Source organism: Grammomys surdaster, unplaced genomic scaffold, assembly GCF_004785775.1.
Source record: "Grammomys surdaster isolate TR1022 unplaced genomic scaffold, NIH_TR_1.0 126398, whole genome shotgun sequence".
NCBI lineage: Eukaryota > Metazoa > Chordata > Mammalia > Rodentia > Muridae > Grammomys > Grammomys surdaster.
The window spans coordinates 2,600,898-2,616,800 of NW_021621192.1; the positions used below are offsets into that span (position 1 = coordinate 2,600,898).

A 15,903-nucleotide genomic window follows, 5' to 3' on the forward strand; every position below is an offset into this window, starting at 1 on the left:
GTAATTAGATAGACCTGCACCTCACATGAGAATGTAATTAGATAGACATGTACCTCACATGAGAGTGTAATTAGGTAGACCTGCACCTCACAGAATAAGATGGAGATGTGGTACTCCTAGAAGTGACCACCAAGAGTTTTAATTTTCTATCTTGAAATATAGCAAGGATCAATATACAGTTTTGAATTTCAGAAAAGCAATCAATCATATAAGTACAGGATGGGAAGATAGTAATAGAAAGAATCTAATAGCTTAACAGTTCTACAGATGTTGGCATGGTTGTGCTTGCCCATAATACCAGCACTTGGGAATGGGGAGGTGAAGGCAGTAGGATCAGAAGTTCAAAGTCATCCTCAGCAAGTTAGAAGCCAGCCTAGACTACATGATACTTTGGACCTAACCAACTAATTAATTGTGAACTTATTAACAATTAATAATCGAAAAGATTGTAACTTAGCCATTCACTGCCCCCAGCCATTCTCCAGTTCCAATTTTCTCATTTATAATCAATTTTATTCAGAACCAATCTAGACACAACGTTGAATGATTCCCCAATGATAATCCATCCCAACAAGAGGATTCAATTTTTAGATTTCTAAGAAAGGGTATAATTTACAATATATGTCATGTATACATATTATATGATGATTATACATATAATATATACACATACATATATAAAGGATACAATATATATCCTGTAAGAAATGCCTGATACATATTAATTTCTTCACTGCTGCTGCAACCAGAGAATATCTTTTTCACTGAGCCCCCACAAGTAGCAATGAGTGCTACACACTTAACCTGGGCTGGATTCCCTGGAATGACAAATATATTTCCCTTTATTATTTACAGTTGGTCCTATCTTCCTTTGAAACTCAGGTGTTAGCCCATTCAGAAGCTCAGTTCCCAGTCTAAAGTGGGTTTTGGAAAAGCGTGCTCTCCTTGAAGAATGACTCCCAACTCAATCTCTGCTTCTCCCTTTCCTGCTTTGTTTTTCTTTCCTCTTTTCCATCACATCGTTCAGATTTGTTGTGTCCACATCAAAACATAATCATCAAAGTATTCAAAATAAAGTTCTCATGGACAGGTTAAAGAAAAGCAAAAATTGAATTTAACATGCTGACAAAGTTGATTTAAAATAAGGCTCAAAACCTTAATCTTTGAAAATCACATAAAAAGAACATTGATCATGCTAAATTATATCAAAACTGGTTAATAGTATAAGAGAAAATGAAACCATAATCCTGAGAGTGATAATATCAATTATGGAGTAAATTGTATCTGTAGTATCTATGTTATAACAAAGTTCAGATCTCTGATTAGCCAAAGGAGTGGGCAAAAGATGGTCACATGACCTTTTGTTCTCCACTCCTTTTATTGAAAATACTTTTTTTCATTCAGTATATCCTGATTATAGTTTCCCCTCCCTCTACTCTTCCTAGTTCCTCCCCACCTCCCCTCCCTTTCAGATCCACTCCCCTTCTGCCTCTAATTAGAAGGGAACAGGCTGCTAAGGGATAACAACCAATCATAACAAAATACAATATAACAAGAAAAAAAACAAAAACCATCACAGAGACAAGGCAAACCAAAGAGCCCAAGAGAAGGCCAAAAACCCTTTGACCTATAATGCTGTCCTGCCTGCAGATTATGCTAGGGCAATGGTGGTACATAACTTGTGGCAGTAACCAACTAATTTATGATTTGACTAAGGGCCCACCCCACAACATGGAACCCATTCCTGACTGCTTAGGTGATGAGGAACCAGAGACTGGATAATCCAGAGACCTAGGATAAAACCAAATACTACTGGTCTGTTTTTAAAATGTGATAAAATGAATCTTAATGATATTCTGCTTTATTCATAGATTATTGCCCTATTTTAATTATTTATTAATTAATTTCTTTACTTATTTACTGGTTTTTAAATACAGGATTTTTCTCTGTAGCCCTGGCTGTCCTGGAACTCACTCTGTAGATCAAGCTGGCCTCAAACTCAGAGATTCACCTGCCCTTGCCGCCTGGGATGGGATTAAAGGCGTGCCCCACTATCACCTGGTATATGATTTTAACATTTTAAGTCTTCCCCACAAGTTTTTCATATAATTTTTAAAGTAATAAAGTTATATAACAAGACAGTGGGTTGCCTTATGAATGTTCCCATCATTGTTAATATCCAAATGGAAAATGTTAGTGCTTTGTGTTAACAACCATTGTAGGGAAGACGGTAAGGAGGGGCTGAGATCTAGTGAACTATTTTGAAAGTCTGTCTCAGTCTCAAGAGCTTTGATTACGAAGATTTGTTAATAGTTCTGAGCAACCCACCCCCCAAAGAAATCACATTTCCTTTTATTCTTGAAGCTCAGTCATAATTGGCTAATGGAAGAAGACAAATTAGAAAGTTGGTTACAATTGCGTTTAACTTTAAGTTTAATAATGGTGAGTGAGAAGGCAGAGAAGGCTTAAAATATGAGCTAGAAATTGAGTTGGTCCAGAGAAAGTAGGTGTTCTGAGTTGATTCACCCACCTCAAAATCTGTGTTAAAATCCTAATCCATGGTACCTTAGTATATGACTGTATTTAGAGAGAAGATAAAAATAAATTAAATTAAAATGGGGCTATAGGGTGCCATGCACAAGAAAGATCACATGAAGACATAGAATGGAGACTACAAATACAGTCTGGAAAAGTGCTCAGTAGAGCCACATTCTGACAGTGCGCTGCCCTTGGAAGTCTATGCCTATTGAATAGTGGGGAAGAAATATCTGTTATTTAGTTACTAGTCTGAAGTGCTTCATTATGCTTCATCATCTCTAGCACAATAATACAGCAGATTTGAAATCTGAGAGATTAAAAAACAATAATACCCCTAAGGAGAAAACAAACATAATAAAGATGTCAAGTGATAGGTGCAGGTGATAGAAATGATGCTAGACAAGGATGAGGGGCATACTTTAGAGACAATGTATTAGTGAAAAACACTCACAACTATACTGCAATACATAGAGTCATTCCTCCATTCCCATATGGTATCTTAAGAGAAATTATTTTAAAAATAAACAAAGATGGCTCAGTGGTTAAGAGCACTTGTTCTTACAGGCTTGGTTCCCAGCATCCATATGGCAGCTCATAAGTGTCTATAACTCTAGTTTCAAGGCCTCTGAAAACCTAGCCTCGATGGGCATGCAGTACACATACATACATGCAGGCAAAACAGTCACACATTAATATTAAAATAAATGAATCTTTTTTTAAAAAACTCAATATTCAAGTCTTTACTCATAATTTACTTCCCATGGATGTTTTCAACTACCACGCTTTCCAGTTTCTCCCACTTACATGCTATGAGTTTGTGTCCAGATTCCTGTGTTGTTATCCCATCTAATGTGATGTTGGGAAATGTATAGGATATGTTTTGGTCCCAATAACAAAGAGCCCTTTAGATTGGTGCCCTTAGGAAAGAGCCAAAACAGATCCTCATCTTCCCCCCACATGAGGGCGAAGAAGATTAACAGTGTGAGCCAGGAAGTAATCCTCCCCAGACAACTATCACCCGGCCTCTTATTCTTGGAGTTTGCAGCCTCCAGATCTTTGAGCTCCATTGTTTACCGCACCCAGTCTGAGATGCCGCATCACTGCAGTTTTGATGAACAAGTGACAACTGTCTTCTGTGTATTTGCTAGAACCTGAGTAGATTAGACACACCCACTTAACTTTCTCTATGACATTTGTATCCAGTATTCACAGTTATTTTTATTCATTTATCACCTGTCAATACTAGAAAGTAAGTTCAATAAGGTAAGACTCCATCTTTTTAATTGACCATTGTGTCCTTCGTCCCCTACCCAAAAGAAATTAAACCTGTAGTTCAATAAATAACAGTATCTAATGAATGAATTGCTCTGGAAAATGCAGCCAAGAGGTAATCTTCCTTAAGACATATAGATAAGCAATTCTGGGAAATACTGGGAGAATGTTCTACCTCATTTTCCCTTTCTTCAAGGCTCTTGAGAAACTACAAACCCTTTGTCAAGACAGGGAGGAGCCTGGCAGATAAGAGAGGCTTGTTCCCGCTACACCATAGACAGGCATGTACACATAAGACTAAGATACAGAGGTTAAATACTGAAGGCTAAATATTTAACTATTGTTTTGTATAACAATCCAAAATTTCATGAGGATAAATGGACAAAGGGTATGCTCACAGCATCTAAAATAATACGTATCATGTTAGTCTAGTGTGTGCATCACGGATCACAGGAGGAAACAAAATCTCATTCGAACCTTGTCCAACTACCAGAAACATTCAGGAAGCTATTCAAAGAGATGGGGATTGACAATTCTGACACCAAGATAAATGATAGCCTTGATTCAATGTTGTTTGTTTGTTTGTTTGTTTTGTTTGGTCATGTTTAATGAGTGTGGTTTTTGTTCTGTTGTTGTTTTGGTTTGGTTTGGTTTGGTTTTAGCCATATTTAATGAGTGTGTTTTAATGGCCATCTTTGCTTTACTGGCTTTATGTTTACCATCATTGCAGTTAACCTCACATTTTCTTTGGCTAGTATCCTCCTTTGAAAGTCTCAGTTGGTTTTGATTTGTCTTTTTGGTTGTGCTCCATTAGTCATAACTTACATTTAAGCGGTACTTTTCAGCTTACAAAGACTTCATATTATTGTAACAACTCTGAGGAGTCGGCAGAGATTGTCATTTCTGTGCCATGGGTGAGAAAACTGAGACCCAGTGGAGGCGAGGGATCTGCCCAAGGCCTAGGCATGGAGAATTGCAGAGCTGAAACTCAAGCAAAAGGTTTTTTGAGTTCTAGAGTGTATGGCATTTGGCATGAGAGCTGACACTTAGTTTACCCAGCTGGTGAAGATGCCTTGTGTACACCCATTAAATATTCTTATCTTCATGTAACACACATACACACACACACACACATACACACACAAATCAATCATAAAAGAAAAACTAAAAAGCAAGGAAACTAGCAGAGAAAACTCACAGCATACTGTGCACTTCAGGAAAGGAAGAGAGGCGCAGGAACCCACTACCATGGCGTCTCAGCAGGGCTTCTGAGACTGCTTCTTCCCTGTAGGTTTTCTCTACTGTAGCGCTTCTGATATTCTTTGAATGATGTGAGAGAACCACGATACCACGTTGACCACCAAAAGTCTCCTCAGGGACCAGAAGGAAATTAGTAGGGATAAGTCAAGCGGTAAATTCCTCCATAAATTTCCAAGTTAAAACTGAGCAAAGTTTATTTAAACAAAGAGCCAAAAAAATGGCAGAAGGCCGACTGGATGAGGTGGTTTGAGAGAGAGGAAGGCCAAGCCAGTGAGAGGAAGTGGTGTGGGGGAAGCTGGGTCCTGCTGAGCCCTGGGGATTCACCTGGGCTTTTAGGTATCTTGTTCCATCTCGTTTTCTAGCATTTCCCAAGCGTGTCCTGGCTTAAAGACTATTTAAGTATAAACAGCACATCAAGTATATTGCTGGAAGGACAAAAGTCGAGCATGTAAGTCTATTACTAAAGACAGCACCACACGTTTAAGGTTCGATGATGGAATCCGTTCACCTCGAAAGGCAGAAGAATTACATCCAAACGAAGCCCCTAGCATCTATGTTAGTAGTTATTACCACACATTTCCAGTATGAATTAACACTTTCAGATTACTTGTGAATACCTTAAAGGTACTGAATATTAAAATCAGAAGGGATGTAAAATAAAACTAAGGCCTACTTGTAACACCTACTTGTGAGATGTACTTGTAAGAGATGGATGGGATTTAACTATTCATATCTAGACAAAAAAATAAGGCCTAAGAACCAGTCTTGGTGGGGAGTGGGGAAAATAGTGTGTGTAGTATGTTGCTTTTGTGTTTTAAAGATGTTTGTGTTGCATTACGTATTTGTAAACTGCCTGTGGGGGTGGGGGGGAACACGGAGAAGAAGAAGCAATGAGAAAAGCTCCTGCTTCAAAAATGAAGGGATTTTAAAGAACAGGAGTTGATGGGGGGGAAATGTTTTTTCTCTGTCTTTTGCTACTCCTTAAAGGTGTACACATGTATCCTTTCCACTACAACAGCATAACTCCCTGAAGCCAGGACTCACTGACCGTACTGTATCCAACCTTGTATTCTCAGGTGGGCCTAACATGGTTTCTGATAGGAATTTAATAAATTTCAGTGGAGCTTTTTAACATAGCTGTTCTTTTGCATCTAAAATGAGTTAATATTAACAAAAATAAATCAATATTCATCTCATGGCTCCTTCCCAATGGCTTCTAATAACCACTTAATCATTTGGAGGGACAGAAAATAACAACTTTCTATCTGATCCCTCTTACCAGTACATGTATTATTCAGAGGCTTGAAATAAACAGTTCTTTCTTGTAACTATGATGATTGTATCACAGAGAATGCTTTATAAATCATTTTAATGACTAATGTTACGTCACTTACTCCCTAGAGGAAAAAAAAAAAGAATTAATTTGTATATTTGGAAAAATGGGAAAGCAATGTATTTTCTGGTAAGGATTCACTTTAGGTTTTTTTCTTTTTAATTAATGAATCCTTTTGTCTTCTGTTCAGACTTTTGGCATTATCCTTCAATAGGATGTCACAAATTCAACACAGATTTTTTTAAAAAAAAAGTAGGACACTATAATCCACAATTAAGTTAGGCAGAATTATAAAGAAAAACTCCCATGGGATGGGGAACTTAAATTACTTGTACACAAGTCTTTTTGAGGTGTTCCAGGAAATATTTGCATTTAAGACTGTGAGGCTCTTCCTATTTCTCACTCTCCAGCATTGTGACACTCTCGAATTTTCAGTTAGTCCTTTAACAAGGTCTGAGCTTACAGCAGCTACTCAGAGGTAGTACACGGTGGAGGTGGGGGAGCACTGAACAGACTTCCAAGTGTGTCATGCCTGCCCCCTGGTGTCCATTTTCCCACACTGCATTTTTCTGAACTGTTTGGTCTCCAGCCTAGAGTGTTACCAAGCAGAGATCTCCTCAAGCTGGTTTTTATAAACAGATAAAACCCATTTGTATTTATTCGGTTAACTATTGACTTGCAAAGAGAGCCATTAAACAGCTTAGAAACAGTTTGTTCTTGTGACTAGTCAGTCATCTCCCTGTATCTTATTTATGCAATTAATTTATTTTGTAAACTCCCTTCGATTCATAAAACTTCAAAGATAAACTTTAATGGACTCTGAATTCAGTTGGCCAAATTCTGAACCAGTTACTTCATAGTATTCAAATAGAAGTAAAATGTGCATAATTATGATAGTGGTTTTTACGATGGCCTTTTGGCACTATCAAATGAAATACCCTTTCTCTGTAGTTTTTGGTGTTGCTTTTACACTCATTGTACGTTCATATTTATATGTGTTTATGATAAATGTAGGCATCCAGAAAAGCATTTAGTAGCTGAGCAATCTCAGCTCCTGCCATAACCTATACATTTCAACTGTTTCCCTTTTAAAGTTCTACCCAGTTGGAAGACTGCCCCATTGAACAGTGAGGTAAAGACATAAAACTCAAATTCTCTCTTCCAAATTTAATCATTTGATGTAGTTTCTACATGATCAACCAGAGCTCTACAATCCTCAATGCAGAGCTTTTATGAAACGATCCAAGGGTCCTGGTCCATTTCTAGGCAACATATCTGCACTTCATCCAGCAAGGAGGCAGAAAGGGAGAAGAAGCATGCTTACTGCCTCCAGGGGACCTTCTAGGAAGGAGCATCTAATACAATGAGATTCATTTGGCAAAACTTGGTCATATCACCACACTTACCTGCGTGTCTTCATGCTGATTGTTTTATCCCAAACTACAAATCAGGTTTTCTGACATTATGGGAAATTTTCAGAGTTGGTATTTGGAGAAATTAGCAATCTCTAGACTATGTTCCAATAATTGCTTTCATTTGGCAGATTCAACTCCTCTGATATTTGTTCTAATTCTTATTAAAAGGTAGCATCTTCACTTTATGGTCTTTTTCTCTTGTAACTTTCTGACAGTTGAGACTGTGGGTTTCTCCATGTTCCCTAACCGTCTGTCTCTAAACAGAGAGCAGTTCCTTGACCAGGAGATGATTACCTTGTTGGTGTGTTTCTTTCTCCACAGGTGATGGCTGTGCCGCCCAGGCCTCTACAGCTGCTGGGAATACTGCTCATCATTTCCCTGAGCTCCGTCAGACTCACTCAGGCCGGTGCCTACTATGGAATCAAGCCTCTGCCACCTCAAATTCCTCCTCAGATACCACCACAAATTCCACAGTACCAGCCCTTGGGTCAGCAAGTACCTCACATGCCTTTGGGCAAAGATGGTCTTTCCATGGGCAAGGAGATTCCCCACATGCAGTATGGCAAAGAGTACTCACACCTACCCCAATATATGAAGGAAATCCAACCTGTGCCAAGAATGGGCAAGGAAGTGGTGCCCAAAAAAGGCAAAGGTAACATCCTAGTGTACAGTTTCAAAATAGCAGCTCTCCAGACTCCTAAACTATAGAAGTTGAGGAGGAAACTATGTAGCACTTTTATTTTTAAATTTGTTATTGTTGTGAATCAAGTACCATTTTTTTTTTCAAAGTTCAAACTTAGAAAGATACAAGGAAAAGGCTTTCAGGCAGGTTATACAATTTCAAGTGATCAGCCCTGAAATTACATACATGCAAGCAACACTAAATTGGCTCAACATGTTTTATTTACATATTTATGCATATATATATATATATATATATATATATATATATATATATATATATGCAATCATAATTAAAGAAAAAAAGAAGCCATGAGTTTGTGAGGAATTGGGGTGCACTTGGAAGGAACTGGAGGAAGGAAAGAAAAAGGGAGATGGGATGTAATTATATTTTACTTTAAAAAATAAAAATTAATACAGGGGTTTGGTACTCACCATCATAAAAAGTAAAATTATAATCTATTTTTGATTTTACTATTTTAGCTAGTAAAAGATTGAGCAGAGCGTATTTAGCCACAGTCTATCCTTATGTATATTATTAATTTATTTAAATATTCATCAGCTATATGTGGTGTGAACTCTAAGCCAGATGCAGGGAGTTCATGGAGCAGAAGGAGCAAGATATGGGGGTTAAAGAAACTGGACAAGTCAGTCTTTCAAGCTAAGATACAATGTCTTCAGGAACTTATGTAAAAGAAAAATACAATGAAACATTTCACAAACTAGGTGATACACTTGAGAGTGTTCACTGCTGCTCTAAAGTATTCAAGTCAGTCACCAAGCCATTGGGAAGCTAAAGGGCACAGAATCTCTCCCAGTTACTTTCTAGGAATATGTGTGAGGTCTATTAAAGCTACAAAGTACCTGTTACTGTGAGATACTTTCCCATAAATTCAGTTTGCTTTTCTGGAGTTCTCAGAAGCAAAGCATCTGTGAGGAACATGGGCACATGAAGGAAGTGGAGATCATCTCCACTGGTTTCCCCACACAATGGCAGAAATTACTGTCCTGAAGAACCACTTGATTTGACACTAATAAGCCTAGCTGCCTAGAACCCAGAAATCAAAGAAAGCTCTGAATTCACTTCCTTGATCGTTAAAATAGGACTGCTGGATCAGTGACATAGGGCAAGGGGTGCTGAGTAAGCTTTAAAGCACTGAGGGGTTCTGAGTGGTCGCAGCTGCCAGTCATTCCAGATGCTCAGGCAGGGAGGACTGTGTTCTAGGCACTGTACATGAGGTATATCAGACCAATAAGGTGTGATACTTCAGACTGGTGGTGTATCCTGTATTGAGGAGAATGAGGCAGTAAGAGCAATCACAAGAATGAGGCCACCCTGGGCTCCACAGTAACATGTAGTGCAATAATAATAATAACAATAATAATAATAATAGAATGCTTCCTCAGACTCTTCCTTGATTACAATTTGCTTACTAATCCTATAGTGTGTGTAATAATGTAAATAACTCCACACATTTTTACTCTTTAGGAGCTGGCACACCATTGAGGGAATTATCTAAGTCCTTCTTCCTTCCTTCCTTTGTATGGCCTGCCTGGCTCCTGGTGCATCTTGTAATCAGATGATTCTTCCTATCCAGGAAGAAAATGATTTGTGAGGTTCTCTTTTGTTTCCTGGCTGCAAATAACACAATAAGATTTAAGCACTACGTATAGTTGAAAGATGACTTTGGAACCACATATTTCATTTCTTTATGTACCCCACTATCCCCAGTAGCACCAGACATCATCCAGAGTTGGTGGCCTGCAAAACACAGTAAGCATACTCTCACATGTGCTTTGTACTTCAGCATCAAGCATGACAGCTTTCCTATGTTTTCTCTGGTTATGTAATGTAGCTCTGTTAATCTAGCTAACGTAATAGAAAAGCGGGCATGCCAGCAGCTAAAGGCACCCAGTCATAACGCCATGCCATGGCCAGAAAGATAGAACTTCCTGTTCCCAAACCAAGCTTCTTTCCTTGTTTAAACTGCATGCCACCCTAAAGTGTTTTATTCACTTCTGATCAAAACCCTAATTTCCCAGCAATATAATTCATTCCAAAAACATATAGTTGAGGCTTGAGAAATTCTATAGTATGTCAGAGACACTAAGCAAATTCATTGGGTCTAGGAGACAGATGTGGAGGGATGTCTATCAGACCACATGCAAAATAAAAGGCTTTTCTTTTTTTCCTGGGTGCATGGGAGAATGATCTTCATCACCCACTTTTCAGCACACAAGGAAATATTTAGTCCCATATTATTAAATTAAAAATAATACAAGCCAGTCAGGCACAAAGTGACAAGAACCATGCACCTTACTAGCATGCTGCAACATAACAATGTACAGAATCAGAGAATAGAATGTTGGTCATTTTTATACCAGAAGCTAAAGGATGGAAGGAGTTGAGGTGGGGGATGGAGAAGACAATAGACAAGAGGTACAAAGTGTAAGACAGGCAGCAAGAATATGGTTATGATCTTGTCTTTATTTCTAGATCTATTACCAAATGTGGGAAATACAGTTAGTAATATATTATATATTTAAAATTAAGAATACGGGGCTGGAGAGATAGCTCAGCGGTTAGGAGCACTGACTGCTCTGCCAGAGGTCCTGAGTTCAATTCCCAGCAACCACATGGTGGCTCACAACCATCTGTAATGGGATCTGATGCCCTCTTCTGGTGTGTCTGAAGACAGCAGTGGTGTACTCACATAAATAAAAAATAAATAAATAAAAAAAATAATAAAATAAAATAAAATAAAATTAAGAATACTTTCAAATGCTGACCCTACAAAAGTAAATATGTGAAGTGACAGAAATGTTGGTTAGCTTGATTTAATTATTCCATATTTTATTAATAAATTATACAATAATACAAATTATACAATAATAAATTATATAAATTATATATCTTGAAGCCTGTAAACGTATACCATGTAATTCATTTATGTATAATGAAATCTTTAAATTGATAATATGGTCATGGGAAAATGCAATATGACTTTTAAGTAGAAAATGTTAAAAAATAAGTAAAAACAGAATATGATTCCAACATTCTCTAAAATGTACACAAATGTGTGCCCCAAACAAATGAGATGAAAATACCACGTCCCTCACTGGACAACAACAGGGGGACCGGAGCCATTACAAGGTCCCCTTCAATTACTGGAGGTCAGGCCTCTATCCTCGCCTTCGCAAGATTAGAATTGCCACAGCCCTTCTATACTTAGAGAAGGGAGGAGATGTCAGGGGCAGCCCTGCTTACCCACTGAAGGCCTAAAATCAGACATAGGCCTAAAATCAGCAATAGGCCTGTCATACATGTATACTAACACCAAGTCTTGGGTCTCTGTGGAAAAACATTGAAACAGATGGCTATAAGCTATTATAAACAGGCAGCTTTTGTGGAAATTTACCAGCCTGAGTAGTCATAGACCTTCTAAATAGGTAGTCTTGGCAGACAATACCAACTTAGATAAGGACAAGTGAATCATAGGCAGAGTCATAGTGGCCTGTCCCCTGAACCTTCACCCAGCCGATACCATGTTCTGAAAGATATCTGTACTCCCCGTGAACACACACGCTCCAGTGTCATCCCCTTCCCCACGTCCTGCCTTTTTGTGTTTATAACCCCTGTGTGAATAAGTAAAAATTATGATTTGATTTTTTTAAAAAAAGGAAGAAAAGAAAATACCAGGTCAAGTGGTTACTCTACTAAGTGGGCTCCATGGCGATGCTCTTTCCCAGTTATTCAAACCCCACCTTCCCGAATTCTGCACAATGAGCACATAACAGGATCTTCAGCTTTTACACTTGGAAATGATTTTGTTAATTTTATTTTTTCAGCTTTTAAACTTTAACTGATGCTGATTATATAAGCAGCTGCATGTAAGAGTTTTCAAAACAGCAACTCAGATACACCACAGAAAGGGACAGCTTGATTTTCCTTTAAATTCTGGTGCCATACAGGAGAAGGCTCAGGAAGGGGAACATATTATCTCTAGTCTTCCCATTCAATATATAATAGTCAAATGTGTTAAAATCATATGGTTGCTATTACTTCTTTTTAATAAGAGATAACAAATATTCCCTGTCCCTTTCTTCATTTTCCAGGAGAAATACCATTAGCCAGTTTGCGAGGAGAACAAGGACCCCGTGGAGAACCTGGACCGAGAGGACCACCTGGGCCACCCGGTTTGCCAGGTCATGGAATGCCTGGAATCAAAGGAAAGCCAGGACCCCAGGGATATCCAGGAATTGGAAAGCCGGGTATGCCTGGCATGCCTGGGAAGCCAGGCGCCATGGGCATGCCAGGGGCAAAAGGCGAAATTGGACCCAAGGGGGAAATCGGACCTATGGGAATCCCAGGGCCACAAGGACCTCCAGGACCTCATGGACTTCCTGGCATCGGGAAACCGGGTGGGCCAGGGTTACCAGGGCAACCAGGAGCAAAAGGTGAGAGAGGGCCCAAAGGACCGCCAGGACCTCCCGGCCTTCAGGGTCCCAAAGGAGAGAAGGGCTTCGGGATGCCTGGTTTGCCAGGTCTGAAGGGTCCTCCAGGTATGCATGGCCCTCCTGGTCCTGTTGGGCTACCAGGAGTAGGAAAACCAGGAGTGACAGGCTTTCCTGGACCCCAGGGTCCCCTGGGGAAGCCAGGGCCTCCAGGGGAACCTGGACCACAAGGCCTTATTGGTGTGCCAGGAGTTCAAGGACCTCCTGGGATGCCTGGAGTTGGAAAACCTGGTCAGGATGGGATCCCTGGCCAACCAGGATTTCCAGGTGGTAAAGGGGAACAAGGATTGCCTGGCTTGCCTGGACCCCCAGGCCTCCCAGGAGTCGGAAAACCAGGTTTCCCAGGACCCAAAGGGGACCGGGGTATTGGGGGTGTTCCTGGGGCTCTTGGACCGAGAGGGGAAAAGGGACCAGTAGGTGCTCCTGGAATGGGGGGTCCCCCTGGAGAGCCAGGCCTACCTGGAATCCCGGGTCCCATGGGCCCTCCAGGTGCTATTGGTTTCCCTGGACCCAAAGGAGAAGGTGGAGTTGTAGGACCACAGGGTCCGCCAGGTCCCAAGGGAGAGCCGGGCCTCCAAGGCTTCCCTGGGAAGCCAGGTTTTCTTGGTGAAGTGGGTCCCCCTGGCGTAAGGGGTTTGCCTGGTCCTATAGGACCCAAGGGAGAAGCTGGTCATAAAGGGTTGCCAGGGCTTCCCGGTGTTCCAGGGCTACTTGGACCCAAAGGAGAACCTGGCATACCCGGGGATCAGGGTTTACAGGGTCCCCCAGGCATTCCAGGGATTGCAGGACCTAGTGGCCCTATTGGACCCCCTGGGATTCCGGGTCCCAAAGGAGAACCAGGCCTCCCAGGGCCCCCGGGGTTCCCTGGTGTAGGGAAGCCAGGAGTAGCAGGACTTCATGGTCCCCCAGGGAAACCTGGTGCCCTTGGACCTCAAGGCCAGCCTGGCCTTCCTGGGCCCCCAGGTCCTCCAGGGCCCCCAGGACCCCCAGCTGTGATGCCCCCTACACCATCACCCCAGGGAGAGTATCTGCCAGATATGGGACTAGGAATTGATGGAGTGAAACCTCCACATGCCTATGCAGGCAAAAAGGGCAAGAACGGAGGGCCAGCCTATGAGATGCCTGCATTTACTGCTGAGCTGACTGTACCTTTCCCACCAGTGGGGGCTCCAGTGAAGTTTGACAAGCTGCTATACAACGGCAGACAGAACTACAACCCGCAAACGGGCATCTTCACCTGTGAAGTCCCGGGTGTCTACTACTTTGCTTACCATGTTCACTGCAAGGGAGGCAACGTATGGGTTGCTCTCTTCAAGAACAACGAGCCCATGATGTACACATACGACGAGTACAAGAAGGGCTTTCTAGACCAGGCATCTGGAAGCGCAGTACTGCTGCTCCGGCCCGGAGACCGGGTATTCCTCCAAATGCCTTCAGAACAGGCTGCTGGACTCTATGCCGGGCAATATGTCCACTCCTCCTTTTCAGGATATTTATTGTATCCCATGTAAAAGAAAAAGAAAAGAAACAAAAAATAAGAGATTTAATAGAAGAAAAGAAAATGACACACCAAAAAAAAAAAAATCCAATCGAGAACAATGCTTCAAAACATTTATAATAGTTGGAAAGTTATATTTAAGTGAAAGTTTGGACCATCATGTACAAATAAAAACTAAAATGCATGTTTAATCCTGTGCACAGCAAATTGTAATGGAATGATGGGACAGATATACAGATCAAGTTCTGACACTTGTGTTGTACCCAGTGGACTCATATTAGCTGTTCCATGTTATATGATTTCATAGCCTGCTTATTCAAATCAGTCAAAATATCTCAGTCTGGAAATGAAAGTCATTCATTCTTTGTGCTCCCTTAAAGAAAGCATTTTTGAATGTGCCTTAAAAGGTTGGTGGTGACAGTTACATACTGTATTTATTTGCATACTTTCTTCTCTATTCATGCAGATGTTTTGCTGTGGGATGTTGGAGGGTTCTTCTGTAGTGCAGAGTCCATGGTAATCTCTAGTCTAAAGGATATTTCTCCATGTTAGAGGCAATGCTTTGAGCTGCAGGACTACTTAGTCAGAATTGTGTATATGTGTGCGTATGGTGTCCCCAAAAGAAGAGGTGTACTAATGGCCCATTGCGTATTTTCTCAGCAGTCTATTTGCCTAGCAACTGAATGAGATGCTAACATGGGATGCGGGGCAGGAGATGCTAGCATGGGATGCCGGCCAGGAGATGCTAGCATGGGACGCAGGGCAGAGCCCACAGGAGCTCATCATTTAGCTCAAAGATATTGATGTATCAACTCATTTAAAGGGTTTTAGTTTGGAATTTTTCCATAACTTGATTTTCTTTTTTTTCTTCTTCCCTCCATGTAATATATAACATAGCCTAATTAACATAAACAAAATTTTTACAAAGCTTTCCCTCAAGTAACTTTGCCGTTTCATGAATGTTTATTATTAATAGCAATTATCAGTTGTGTTAAATAAAACAAAAACACTAATTTGTCCACACAGCCAAGTGTAATGAAGTTTCACCTTGTCTGTACCTGTTTTAGTAGCTGTCATTTTTTCCCCTGGTAACTATGAATTTTGAAAACACAACTTATCCCATGAAGTTCCAAAGTCAATTGTTAAAGTCCAAACCATTTTTTTTTTTAAATTTTGGGTGGGGAAAAATCAGAATTACATAGGAAAAATTATATTTAAAAAAAAGCAATGGTAGAGTTTGGTATTTAAAAGCAGGTGCGTTGCTCTTAGCAACAGGGACTACAGTTGTAGGAAAATAACTGTTTCTTTGTCATTGGCCCGTGGAAGAGATAGCTGGAATGTCATAAAGCAATAGCATCCCTGACCTATGATGTCACCGCATGCTCAGCATC

The 15,903-nt window shown here is 40.4% G+C and overlaps 1 protein-coding gene across 2 annotated transcripts in view; it reads left to right on the forward strand.

The window, feature by feature from the left end:
• The window catches only part of Col8a1 (collagen type VIII alpha 1 chain), a 129,377-nt gene extending 114,801 nt beyond the window's left edge, over positions 1–14,576 (forward strand). Inside the window, exons 3-4 of one of the 2 annotated variants that reach the window (XM_028760268.1) lie at positions 8,140–8,470; positions 12,619–14,576. In XM_028760268.1, coding sequence (XP_028616101.1) covers positions 8,143–8,470; positions 12,619–14,525 — 2,235 coding nt within the window. In that variant the 5' untranslated portion in view covers positions 8,140–8,142 and the 3' untranslated portion in view covers positions 14,526–14,576. Of the gene's footprint in view, positions 1–8,139; positions 8,471–12,615 lie in introns of both variants that reach the window. The other variant, XM_028760267.1, reaches the window with a different exon arrangement.
• Positions 14,577–15,903: the final 1,327 nt, after the last annotated feature.